Here is a 14,072-nt window from a genome sequence, read left to right as displayed (position 1 = left end):
GTGCTGCACAAAAATTCTTTGCAAACTCAAATGGACAATCTTATTTCTAGGTTTGATTTGGAGTATACAGTGGACCTCGCTATAACACGGTTCAACTTACACGGATTCGCTGTTTCACGGATTTTTTTAGTGCAGTTTTTTAATGCTTTTTTTTTTAACAGTGCGTTGTGTTCTGCATCCTGATTGGCTAAAGCACTGACCAACGTGAACAGTCTTGGCACTTCGTCTCTGTACAGCTTACAAAATTTAAGTTTGCGAATTTACTCCATGACAAAACCCACAATGTCAAAGAAACGTTCTGCATCAGCAAAACCACCTGACAACGAGCTCAAAGGGCAGAGAAAGATACTAAATATCGCAGAAAAAGTGAAACTTCTGGACATGCTGAAGGAAGGCAGAAGTTATGCGGCTGTCGGGCGCTATTACGGAATAAAAGAATCTTCGGTTCGTTGCATAAAGGAGGAGGAAAATAACATAAGGACGACAGCAGCAATAAGTTTTAACCACGATGCAAAAAGGGTTGTAATTGTTCTTCTCTCGGAAAAAGACACCTGCACCACAGCCTTCAGCAGAAAAAGACGCTACAGCGGGGCGGAGTGAGGAAAACGCAAAGAGAAACGGTGAAAAACGCGTGAATCACAGTGTCCAACCTCGTACTGACTATTAAAAATATTATTTTACACTAAAAACTATCATAGTTATTTGTTGAAAACGTTTATGTTTTGTTTTGTTTTTTTAATGCTTGGGCCTGAAAACAGGTTTTGGTCTTTGATTTCATTGTATATGTAGTTCAGTATTGTATAATAACTGTAAAAAAATAAAGCGGACCACTTCACGGATTTCACTTATCACGGGTTCTTTTTGGAATGTAACCCCCATGTTAAATGAGGGTCCACTGTACACCATTAGTGCTAAAATAACCTTTTTAAATATTGTTTTATTCATTGTAAGGTTGCCAAAATCTATTAAGTTCAAAACATAACATGCTTTGTACCTTTTCGTCTGTGGCATTTTAGAGTCATTATTTAAAAAATGCTAGAGGGTTTGAGTGACACATCATGGCTCAAAACGCAGCTTGATCAAAATGCTAATTTGCTTCGAAGTAATAGGATTCTCCACATGAAGAATTGCAGAACATGCTTGTGAACATGCATTCCTGTAAATACACTTTTATACAGTGCATAATGCAGGCCTACCACACTCAATCTTAATTCTGCACGAGTTCAGTATCCGCTACACTTACATAAATTTGCATATTATTGTGCAACATAATTACTATATAACTATCACTACATTAATGATTAAAATGTTGGATGGTTTTATACTTATTTTATGAGAATAGTTTTAGCCTATATTAATTTGATTGCCTTAGATAATAATAATAATAATCCATAATTAGTATTAGAACAATTATGCCTTACTTAAGAGAGTAAATTAAGCAAGAATGGTCTAAATAAGGCTTCAGGTCTCAAGCTAATGTGGCACTGGCATGCACATCAAGGCTATCTACAGGCTGCAACGCACTGTCAGCTGTGATTATTCAAATCCTGAGTGATGCTTTGTGGATGACATTATACACAATGACAATTCAATCCCATCTGGAGCTACAGGCTGACCCCTATCCCAATAACACTTGTGTCTTTGTAGTACTCTGAGTGGTAGAGGTTCCTCTAGACACGAACAGCAGCTGAAAACAGAGCAGTTGCTGCATGCATTTGTTTTAATCAAAATAAGAGCAAGCCTACAGCAGGTGACAGCCCAGTACCCTTATTGCTTTACTCGCAAGCTCCCAGAAGAGCTGAATCTGGGACAAGATCACAGGCATGAGGGCAGTCACTGCCCCATGTAGCCTCTAGTGATCACTCATCTGCAGGCTGTTATTAGCTGTGTAATCTGTCCTGATAGTGTTTGCTCGTGGAAATCTCTACAGAGCACAGGTCACTGGGAAGAGACGCCTCGGGTATCGTTATAAAAACACTCATCACCAGCTTCCACATATCTTTGTGACTGTGACTCTGAGGAAGGCAAAAGTACTTCCTCGTCAGCTTAGATAAGGCTCATTAAGTGCTACAACTTCGGATTTCTGCAGAAAACATTTTCTAAGTCTTTCACAAAAAACTTTTTTCATTTGCTGTAAGGTTTTCAAAATGCCACAGTGTACCCTTCAAAAAGGGCATGGCCACACAGACAGTAAATCAAACTGTCCCTCGGGGAAACATGAAAACGGAATGGGTGTCACCAGATGTGTCCCAGTATGGAAGATGACAAGAAGAAAATAGTGCATCAACACAGAACAGTGGACAGCCATTCACTATGACTTACTGTACGTTTTTTAGCCTGAAGACTAAATTATAAAGACCACACTTTCTTTGGCTTTTACTGTCACATGTCCAAGCACTTGTGAAGCATATGTTAAAGATACAAACATTATATTCAAAATAATGAAGTCATTATAAACTGCACAAGTTTAATTATTGATCATTTATTACCAAACGGTAATAGGAACCAGCATCTAATAAATACTGGATGAAAGTCATACCCAAAGTGAAGGTTTATGAGGAGTGGGGATTGTGATGTAGGCTGTGCATTGATGACAAACGATGGAGCTGAGATAAGACCCTAATGGAGTCATTAAACTCCATCAGAGAAACCACTGATGTGTCTCTTCTTGTGTTTGCTCCCATTAGTATAAATCTATACCTACAAGTCATTGCTTTTCATTTTCCTCAGAATAATGCCTAACTGTTTCAAACTCTCTTAAACTCAATGCATACAGACACCTCATTGAATATAACCATAAGAGTCCTTCTTTTATTCATGCCGTCCTCTGTCTGGGTTAAATCAGAGACCATTGATTGGCAATCAGAACATCTCACAGTACACTGTTCACCTCTTGCATGTCAATCTCCTTCCCTCTGGTACCTTACTCTGATGGCAATATAAGCATTTTATTTCTTTTTGTCAAAGAATATGCATGGCTTATAGGAAAACTTGGATTATTACATTGAGACAATCCTTTTTAAAGCCATGCTTCATGGCATGTAAAATAGAATGCAAACATGAAACTACCTAAAATCTTGAGTTCAGCATTGGAGTAGATGACCCCATACTTATTTTCTGCAACACACTGGTACATTCCTGAGTCCACTGGCTGCACTTTGTGAATGGTTACTTCTCCATGTACTACTTCAAGTCGACCCTGTAAAGAAAATATATTAAGTATCATCATATATGAAATAAGATACTGGCATATGATAACACTATATATAGATGATGTGTGGCTTCATATAAATTCAGATGTGTCATGATGCAGAAGGTAGTGGTAATATGTAGGAAGGCAGGTACCTCAGTTGTCAAGGGCAAACCATTACGGAGCCAGCGATAGGTGGGCCGGGGCCTCCCCATGGCCTTGCACTCCCATTGGAATTTTTCTCCACTATCCATCTGAGTGTCATTAATCATTCTGACCCACTGAGGGAGGGCTTAAAGATAGAAAAGACTTTAGCATAAGCAATACATCCTTGAAAGGCACATAATTTTGGTTGGCGGTATTATGTGAGGCATGCAAAACTAGATGATTAAAACCCTCATTTAAGGAACGTGAATTTAAGACAGTGGGGATGTGGAGTGCACTTACCAATTTTTTTCAACTTGCCTTAATACATTTTTTTCAAATTTTACAGCTGTTTCCCACTTTACAAAAATATTCAAATTTGACTTTCATTGCTTCTCATTTAACAGAGGAGGTTTTTAAGTGCAGTGTTAACAGAAATATTAAAATGCAGTTAATCATAGTAATTTGATTCAACTGCAAAGTTAATCATAGTTAGAATCATAGTTGTTTAAGTCATGACAATCTACTTTACAATGTTGTGCTAACAATATATTGTATGCATTTGATACAATTCCATGCTATAATCAAACATCCTGTATGAGTGTTACAAGATGTTTGATTATAATATAAAGGAGATTTTTACTGATTTGGTTCACAGGGGTCTGAAAATGTTTTTTTCTTTATCCATTCTTCCTTTCCATGTAGCAGGCTTTCCTTTTGGGCTTTTAACCACTATGCTAATTTTCTTTCCTTTTCTTTTTTTAACCATTAAAGCTGTTCACATTTCTTTAGTTTTTAAATTTTTAAGTGTTTGCAAGGCCACACTCAATGTTTTTGTTCAGCTGTACATGCTCCAAAAATTCTGACACCACTCAAAATATGGGTCTGTTTGAGCAGTTTTTTCAGCTCTTAAGTGGACAAAACTGTAATATGTGCACATTTACTGGGGTTGGATCATTCTATCAGTGTTATATAAGGGAAAACATATCAGTAATTTAGTCAGAACACTTTTTCTCCCTTAGTATATATACATGCAAACATATATACACATTAGTATATACCTGAAAATATACACTACAATACACAATTTAATCATAGCACTAGCTCAGAAATAACATGGTCACAGTGGGACAATACGTTTGAAAAGCGGTCATTATCATGAAGTCAAATGAAGTCAATTCCAGGGAATTGTTTTTTATTACTGGTAGATATATATCTGACCAATAATAGAACACTACGGGACAGGACAGTAATGGCAACAAGTACTTCAGAAAAAAGCTTTAATTTCAGCCAAGTTTTGTAAATACTGTCATGTACAAACTTACATGTTCCAAACAGTTTACATTTTAAAAAAAGCTTATTAGGACTGTGGGCCAATAAATGTTATGGCTAAAGCTTTATATTCACAAATTTCAGCAGAAATACTTACCCTGGCATGTTCTCTGACAACATGTCCACATAGCATTTACTTCATCTTTAGAATCTTTTATCTACATTAATGAGTGTTATGACATGGTACATCATACCCTTACAAATCTTTTCAGGACAATCATGTCCAGGTTTTACCAGGAAAGACAGATGGTTTGAGAAAGGAGTTAAAGAAGCCATTTATGTCAAACTGGAAAAACTATCTCTGAATGTAGGAGGAGGACAAAGACCCTATATATCAGTGACCTACAAACCAGTATTGACCTCCATCCCAAGAAACCACAACCACCATTCACTCCTGGGTGCAGCTCACCATAACAGCTCTCATGAGGGTGGGCAGGACAATAACCCCCTTTTGAATGGTGATTACTTTTAATGAGAATTATTGTCATGGTAGTTTTGGTTGCTTGTTTGTTTTCTGAAGAAGCCTCTATGATGAGAGGTGACATGTCTTCAACCAAACAAAAGCAAGTCCAGTGAATTCATTTTTGCTCTTTCGACCTAGATGACTGAAAACCTACACAGGCATATCAGTTAAATTATAATGCATTATTAATCTATGAACACAGGTGAGTGGTCCTCAACTCAAATGTATACGATATTTTATTTGTTGTACTGAAGGGCTCAGGAGATAATTACTTTATTGATGGTATATGGATAAATGTTGGTAGTTTTGAAAATACATTTCAATGCCTCAGCCCCTGCTGTCTTATGTACATTTCCCATGAATTCATGAATCACAATGGGAATATAAATTCCAAAAGAATGGCCAAAGTCATGTCTTGGCTTTGGCCTTTGATTTATAAATGCTTATTAAATAATCCTGTTCTCTAAGTGGATGATGTGTCATGTAACGAAACTTCCTGCAGGCTTTTCTCAGAAGTCACACTGACAAGAATGGGACAAATTCACAAACAAACGGGCAGCTTGCAAACAGCATTTCTATGCCTCTGGCCATGGCACTGCTGCTGCCAAGGCTGAGACAATTTAGATTAATGTTACTTCAAATCTTTGAAAGAAAAAGAGCAAACAACAATATTTTATAGATTTAAGACACTAGTTTAACAGACTCAAACTCAAAGGACACACACATACTTGTTAAACACCCTAACTCTATTCTTGAATTTCCCAAGAAATTCACATAGACCAAGATTTGTCCTAAGCTTTCAATTTATGTCAAATTTATTATTTATATTATTTTTTATTATTTGTTTCATTTGAACATCTAACAATGAAATATCAAAGATTATGAAAATCCCACTAAAAATGAATAAAGTAGCTTAGGAAAGTTTAACAGGAAATAGGAAATAGGAAAATGATCTGTGTTTTTAAGACTGTATTTAGAGACTCACCTGGAATACAATGCACCACAGTACTTACAGTATATGCAGTATGTCTGCTGGCTGTGAATAAAAGATTAACAAATGAACAGAGAATGAAAGCATGCTCAGACTCACTGTAGACCTGTAGGTGTCCTTTGAAAGCAGTGCCTCCTCTGGGATTCTCAGCTTTGCATTCATAAGTTCCAGAGTCCTCTAGCTGAATGTTAGGGATTTCCAGCACGGCCTGGGACTTTCTGAGTCTTGCCTTTTTGGGGATGTTGCCATTTATCTTTCTCCAAGTGATGGTTGGCACTGGACTGTGACAAGAGAAGAATTAACAACACAGCCCACATAGGGAATGAGTGGTGTGCGCACTATATAGACTGTGAGCTGCTCTGTTTTAATACACTGCAATAATAACACAGTAATAAACATTTTTATACAAAAAACAGCCAGCTTAAATGATTTAACATTTTTTATACAAAAAACATCAAACTCAAATGATTTACAAACAAAGCCATCATCAAGAATAAGATAAAGTAGAAGAAGAAGATTGATTTTTAAAATCATGTTTATTCACAAAAGCCAAATTACAAGATAATCACATTGACACAATCCACAAGAGATTCACACAAACAAGAACTCACATTTCAAAAACAAATATAGTGCGGTCTTGTTCCTTGCGGGTAATGCGTTCCAGGAACCACACGCGATTAATGAAATCTGCGATAGAATGACAAACTATTTATCTTATTATTTACGGTGATTTAAATGTTTATGAACCCTCCCCATACTGATATTAAACCACCTTCTATCTATAGTACCTTTTTCCACACTCTTATTGACTGTTAAAAGCACTTTTGTGTCTCACGTAAGTCCGAGACTCACGGAACATAGCGCACTTCCGAATGCTGTATAGAGATGTTTACCATCCCTTGTGTTTCGTCTAATACTTCGTGCTGTACTGTCTGATGTACTGTCTGTGTTGTACTGCCTGTGTTGTCCTGCCTGTGTTGTCTCGCCTGTGTTGTACTACCTGTATTGTACTGTCTGTGTTGTACTGCCTGTTGTATTGTCTGTTAACCGTGGGTCAAAGAGGACAGCAATTTCATCTATGCTGTATGTCGTGCATATATGATAAATTTGACAATAAAGCTGACTTTGACTTTGACCAATAGAAGGCGTATACGGTATCACAATGCCTACCAAAAATCTGCGAAATGGAGGTAGTGACCGATGCAACACGAGCAGTTTTTAGCTTTTTTAAAAAAAAAGTTTTTGTTTAGCACATGTTCAGTACGAGTACAAAAACTGTGGAAGGTGGGAACGAAGCCTTATTAAGCTTGTACAGAGTTCCACACCTGCCTGTATCAAATTCAAGACATGCAGGCTAAACAATCAACTGAAGAAAACAATAAAAAATTACGTGTTAATTCCAAAAAGAAGAAGGCAGCAAAGACAAATCACGCACAATCAGTACAAAAAATGGATTTACAAATCTGTCAGAAGCACAAATGCAAGGATCAGGAAGACAGAAGGTATTTTATCAGACAATTTTTGAAAACAGAGAAGGAGGATATAGATATTGATCGCAGTGTTGGACTTAATTCACTCCAGAGCTTAGGACCTATAAAAGTGATGTTGAATTGGTGTTTTGAAGTTCGGGTATATGGCACAAGTAGACTGTTGTTGCTGTGTCTAGTTTGATATGTATGGACATGTGTAGTGGGGGTGAATACATTCTGTAGGGTGACTGGAAGTTCTTGATTCCTACATATAAATTTGTGTGTGAATAAGCATGTTTGATAAATATTTTTTCAATGGATAGTACTTGGAATTTGTTGAATAGGGGTGCCGAGGGTGCATATCTGTTAGAGTGGGAAATCAATCTAAGGTATTTTTTTTGTATGACACATAGTTTTCTTAGGTATGTAGGATATGTAGCTGCCCAGACAATGTTGCAGTAATTGATGAATGGAAACAAAAAACTGTAATATAAAGTTAAGTGAGCTGTGAAGTGAATTAAGGGACAGACCTTCCTCAATATGCCGAGCATTTTTGCAGACCTTCTTGAGACAAGGTCAATATGATCAGACCATTTGAGATTGCTATCTATAATAACTTCTAAAGATTTAGTACGTGAACTAATTCTATTTCAGCATTATTGATAATTATTTTGGCTAAATCTATGGGATAATGTTTGTTTGTATTACAGAAGATCATGAAATTACATTTTTTCACATTGAGGGTGAGTTTGTTCAAATGAAACCATTTTGCGACGGAAGATAATTCTTGATTAACGGTTTGAATTAAAATATTGAAATCTTTGTGTGAAGTTACAAGGTTGGTATCATCTGCAAATAATATTGGGAGGAGTTTAATGCATGTCATGGCCATATAGTTGATATAAATTAAGAATAATAAAGGACCCAGGATTGTTCTTTGGGGAACACCAAACGATATTGATAATTTCTCGGAGGAAAAACAAGCTAGATGGACATATTGTTCTCGATTTGTGAGATAGTTTCTGAACCATTTCAGGGCAATATCCTCCACTCCATATCTATTTATTTTTGCGATCAATATGTCATGACTGACCGTATCAAATGCCTTACTCAGATCCAAGAACACTCCTAGGGCAAATGTTTTATTATCAAGAGCTGATGAGATATAATTAATGAGTTGTATAAGGGCGTGTTCAGTGGAATGTTTTTTGCGAAAACCATATTGGTGTTGATATAGAATATTGTTAACTGCTAGATGATTTGATAATCTAGAATAGATTAGCTTTTCCAAGATTTTGGATATGGATGGTAGAATAGATATTGGCCTGTAATTGCTGAATTCCTTGGAGTTGTCTGTCTTGAAAATGGGTATGACTTTTGCGATTTTTAAGTCCTGGGGGACATTTCCAGTTTTGAGAGACAGAGAGAGGATATGAGTGAGGGGTTTGATAACGTAGTCAATAGTCAAAAGAAGGACACTCTTGATGCCGTCATGACCATGAGCTGTGTTTTTTAGTGACATGGTGATATCCCGGACCTCTTGCATTATTGGTGGGTCAAAATTATGGAGTGAAGGATATTGGCCTTTAATCATGGAACAGGGATCTACGTTTGAGTCTTTAAAGTTAGATGCTAATTCAGGGCCAACTGATATAAAGAAATCATTAAAGCCATTAGCTATTTCACTGGGGTTAGTAAGGACCCCCTTCTTGCCATTCATTTCAATGGGTGCAGCTGATGAGGATTTAGTACAATTCAGTAGGTGATTGATGAGGTTCCATGTTGTTTTGATGTTATTGGAAGCTTGAGTAAATTGATTAGAATAGTATGTTTTCTTTACTTTTTTTTACTAAGGCTGAAAATTGTTTCTTACAATTTTTATAAGTTTCAGTATTCAAAGGAGAGGGTTTAAGAATGGATCTCTTATAAAGTTTATTTTTCTTCCGAGAGGGCTTTATTAATTCATCAGTTATCCATGGCTTCCCTCTAGACGATTTGTGTCCAGATTTAGTGGACACCAAGGGAAATGATGCATCCAAGGCCTTATTAAAGGCCTTTAGAAATAATTCATATGCTTTATGCACCTCTTGCAACGTAAGAACCTCATCCCATATGATAGAGCTACTGGCTAATTTGAAATTATCAAAGTTATTTCTGGAGAATTTACGGTATTTTAGTAGCTCATTCATCTTGTTAGACATAGGAGAGTGGGATTGGATAAATTGGAAGACAGTTAGGTGGTCAGAGACATCACACATCAGGAGGCCTGAGCTGACCTCAAAATCAAAAGAGTTGAACAAAATGTTATCAATAAGAGTAGCAGATGAGGAGGTGATTCGGGATGGTTTAGTAATTAGAGGAAAGAAATTAAAAGAAGAAAGTACATTTAGAAAATCGACTGTTGGTGTGAGATCACATTTGAGTAAATTGATAGTATAATCAACAAGTAAAAAACATAATTTACCTTCTTTGGTTATTATTTCAAGAGTGGAATAGAGTGTGTCAATAAATGTGTTGATGTCTGAATCTGGTGGTCTATAAATGCAAACAATCAAAATAATATTGCCATTAAATTGCTGACATGGTGGAATTTCAATGAATATAGACTCTGTGTTGGTGGTGTCAAAGTCAGCAGTGAGCTCTTCTCTTGATATAGCAATATAGGAGTTCAAAACATATAATGACACACCCCCTCCTCTTCTGTTATTTCTACAGGAGTGAAATGCTTCGTAATTAGGCAGGGGGTATAAATTAAGTACATCATCAGTCATCCAAGTCTCTGAGAAAGCCAGGGCTGAAAAAGGAAAATTTAAGGTGGACAAGAAAGTTTTTTCGTGATTTTTTGTCATGCTACGAATGTTGAAGTGGAAAGTAGAAAAAATATTTTTAGATAGGTTGGTTTCCATAAGGGTTTTATACAATGTGTTCACTTGCAGTTCAGAGTAATAATAGCATGACAGATTTAATGAATTTAAATTAGGCTGATTGACATCGGGATTGAAATACATGTCATAAATACCATTATTGTCCGTGTTCAGCTCAAACGGGTTGAAAGATAGAGAGTTTATGTCCGCACAGGGTAAACTTAAGTTACTACAAGCCATAACAATATTTGCAAAGTTTGACGACAAATCTACACAGACTCACGTGTTGGGAGCTGTCAGTCCGCTGGTTGCGTAATCCATTAATTTCAGATCCGTCTGACTGGCTATTCCATGTGTCCCAGTTACAAAAGCATAGTCCATGATCCAAACTCGCCAAAAATAATAAGACCAATGCAGAGACTGCACATCCCACACCATGTAGTTCAGTGTTGCTCATCATTTGTATAAATCCAGTTCATTTATCTCTTTTACCATCACTGCCCTTTCTTCTCCTGGTCTCGCTCCATTTGTTCGGATGAAAACTTTACAATTCTGCGTCCAGGTCGCTTTGATTTTTTTAGCTTTTTTCAGCTGTCGCACTACATAACCAATGCTACCGTTTTTCTTTGTAAGGTGCTCATTCACAAACACGCCCATGTTTTTTAGCTTCTTCCCCTGCTGCAGAGGGACCTCCTCTTAGGGACCTACTCTTAGCCAATGAGGCGGTCCCTCATTAGCTAAGGACGCTGCTTAGGTGTCTATGCAGCGTCCTCGTCATTAGGCCCTCGACCCATTACGTGTTCTGATAGTTTTACGTAAATATATTAACTTTGTGAGTATTCACTAAGGACCCTAAGAAAGTGATGGAGAAAAGAGGAAAAGAAAAGATGAAGAAAATAGTTTTTTTGTCCATACAAACAAAGCAAGAGATAATACAAAAGCATGACAAAGGTATGCGTTTGGTTGATCTTGCCAAAGAGTATGGCCGTAATGCATCTACAATCGCCACGTTATTAAAACAAAAGGACTTTTAAGGAGTTTAAGACATTGCGTGGGTGGTTGGAGAAGTTTAAAAGGAGGACTGGAATTCACTCTGTTGTTTGATATGGTGAGGCAAGAGCACATGAACCAAAGAGGGCAAAAAACAATGGGGACAGCAGTTAAAAGGTAATGACCATCATTTTTATTCTTTACTCTATTCTTTGTTTTTCATGTTATGCACAACTCTTATTTATTGTGTAATAATCTAATTGTAACATGGATTTGTTACATGTTTTGATGCATTTTTATGCTTTATAAAACATTTATTTTGGGGGGCTTGGAACGGATTAGGGCATTTGCATGGAAAACGCGTCTCTACTTACGAAATTTTCTACTTATGAAATTTCTTCCAGAACCAATTAATTTCGTAAGTAGAGGTACCACTGTATTTGTAAATTAAACCAACTGCTGACTGAACACACCTTCCTCACTCAACATGGAACATAAGACACCTTTGACACACCATAAGTTCGTAAAAGTTTCTAAATCATTCATAGCTCTGAAATAGTTATAATCGATTCTGATTATTGCTTGACACATTCTTCTTAATATGGCTTCTGCACTGCAGTCTGAAAAACTTTCACCCTTCTTCCTCCTGCTTAAATAAATTGCCATCTTTTCTTGGCCAAGAAGAAAGTTCAGAATCTGCCAATCATTTTTTTCAATTCATCCGGTGTTCCAAACCAATAATGTATACCTGTATACCAAATTACAAGAAAATCATGTTGACACAAAATCCAAAAGAGATTCACACAAAAAGGAATTCACATCAAAAAAATTCCTGAATGAAGAAAACTAACATTTATCAAACTAAAAACAGAGGCTCTTGTCTCCATGTTGAATATGCTCCATTCATATTCAAAGTACAGGACTTAAAACACAGAAGAAGAACAGATTAAAAACATTCGTTTAAAGAGTGAAGAGCACTGCAAATCTCGCACACTCACTAAAAGCATGAAAAGACTGTCTCCTGAGGGGGACAGAAGGGACACTGGTTGGACACAGCAGGGTTAAAAACACATTTAAAAGCATTGGAACCGATGGCATCGTGTAAAATTCTCCACTGGAGGTCGGCTGTTTTTTTCTTGAGGGGAGGTTTGTATAGAAGTCTCCACTGTGGGTCAGGTCCATTTTCCGTCATCTTGTTGGCCCAGGCAGTGGGCGCTCTTTTACACAGTATTTGTACAGTATTTTTTTTGTTGGCTGTGTGCAGGCTGATTTCTCGTTCATCTCCGAGGAGGGGACCCTCTAGCTCTCCAAACAGGGGACTGATGTGGACCTCAGGGAAAGGATCTTTATTTTCAGGCACAGTCCCTGTACTATAGTCCAGGAGGAGGCTTCTCTCCCTCCCGGAGAGTCTTTGCCTCCACCTGCTCGATTTCCAGAGATGTTGGGTTAAAAGTTCTAGAGAACAGGAAGCCCACTCAACCACTCAGCGTGGTGTTATGGCTCAGGACCGCCTGGCCTTCCCACTCCTTCATCCAGTCCACCTCATTGCTCTTATCGCTGTGTGTTTCTTGTAAAAACAGAACATCAATAGTTTTCCTCCTTGCTGTGTCAAAAACCAGTGCCCTTTTCCTTTCTTATCTGGCTCCATTTATGTTTAACAGCCACACTCTAAAAGAATTCATGATGAGGGAAAAGTGAAAAGAACCTTAAAATAACTAAATAGGAAATATAATAAAACAGTCTGCCTGATCAAAATTAAAAACTCAATTGGTTATGGACTTTATTTGTTTGCTTTTTGAGTCGGTATATCTCTTGGTCACTGAGTTCTGATGTGACTGTTTTCAATAAGTTGTTTTGCCGAGTGATCAAAAGTAATTTGTCAGGAAAAAACTGTTGTAGATTCAGACCTTTCATGCCTTTAGTTTGTTGTAAAAGCAATTTAAACATTTTTTCTGGGTACAAAGCATGCTGTTGACTGGCATTGACTGGAGTGTGAGATAGTTCACTGCAATCAGACATACAATCATCACTGTCACTACTGTCTTGAACACTCGGTGTGACCTCAATCCGACCAGCTTTACATACGGCAGAAACAGTTAAAACATTCTTCCGCTTACCGCGCCACCTAGTAGGAGCAGGAATCCATTCAGACGCATGGTCGTCTGTGACAGCTTCAGTACCTGTCTGGTTTCCTGTATGAACATTCTCATTTTTATCCCCAGTCTCCCTCCTATCCTCACCCACTGCACCTGTCACCACCTTAGTCTCACCCAGTGTACCTTTCTCACACAGTTTACCTACCACCTCCATAATCTCACCCAGTTCACTCACTACCTCTCCAATCTCACCCTGTTCACCTGTCAGCTCACCATTCTCAACCACCACAACAGAATAAGAATAAGAATAAGAATAAGAATAAGAATAAGAATAAGAATAAGAATAAGAATATTTTTTTGATTTTTAAAAAATACACTTATTCATAAAAGCCAAATTACAAGAAAATCATGTTGACACAAAATCCAAAAGTGATTCACACAAAAAGGAAAAAACATTCCTTAATGAAGAAAACTAACATTTATCAAACTAAAAACAGAGGCTCTCCATGTTGAATATACTCCATTCATATTCA

At 37.2% G+C, this 14,072-nt stretch overlaps 1 protein-coding gene across 1 annotated transcript in view; it reads right to left on the bottom strand.

Annotated features, from left to right (window-relative positions):
* cntn5 (contactin 5) overlaps nucleotides 1-14,072 on the bottom strand; it is a 59,155-nt gene that overhangs the window by 24,704 nt on the left and 20,379 nt on the right. Inside the window, exons 6-8 of the mRNA XM_068317336.1 lie at nucleotides 6,220-6,401; nucleotides 3,346-3,482; nucleotides 3,070-3,199 (exon numbers count right to left, since the gene is read on the bottom strand). Coding sequence (XP_068173437.1) covers nucleotides 3,070-3,199; nucleotides 3,346-3,482; nucleotides 6,220-6,401 — 449 coding nt within the window. The remainder of the gene's footprint in view (nucleotides 1-3,069; nucleotides 3,200-3,345; nucleotides 3,483-6,219; nucleotides 6,402-14,072) is intronic.

Source organism: Antennarius striatus, chromosome 6, assembly GCF_040054535.1.
Source record: "Antennarius striatus isolate MH-2024 chromosome 6, ASM4005453v1, whole genome shotgun sequence".
Classification (NCBI taxonomy): Eukaryota; Metazoa; Chordata; class Actinopteri; order Lophiiformes; family Antennariidae; genus Antennarius; species Antennarius striatus.
The sequence above is the reverse complement of the archived record's forward strand: the minus strand, read 5'-3'. Positions and strand labels throughout refer to the sequence as shown.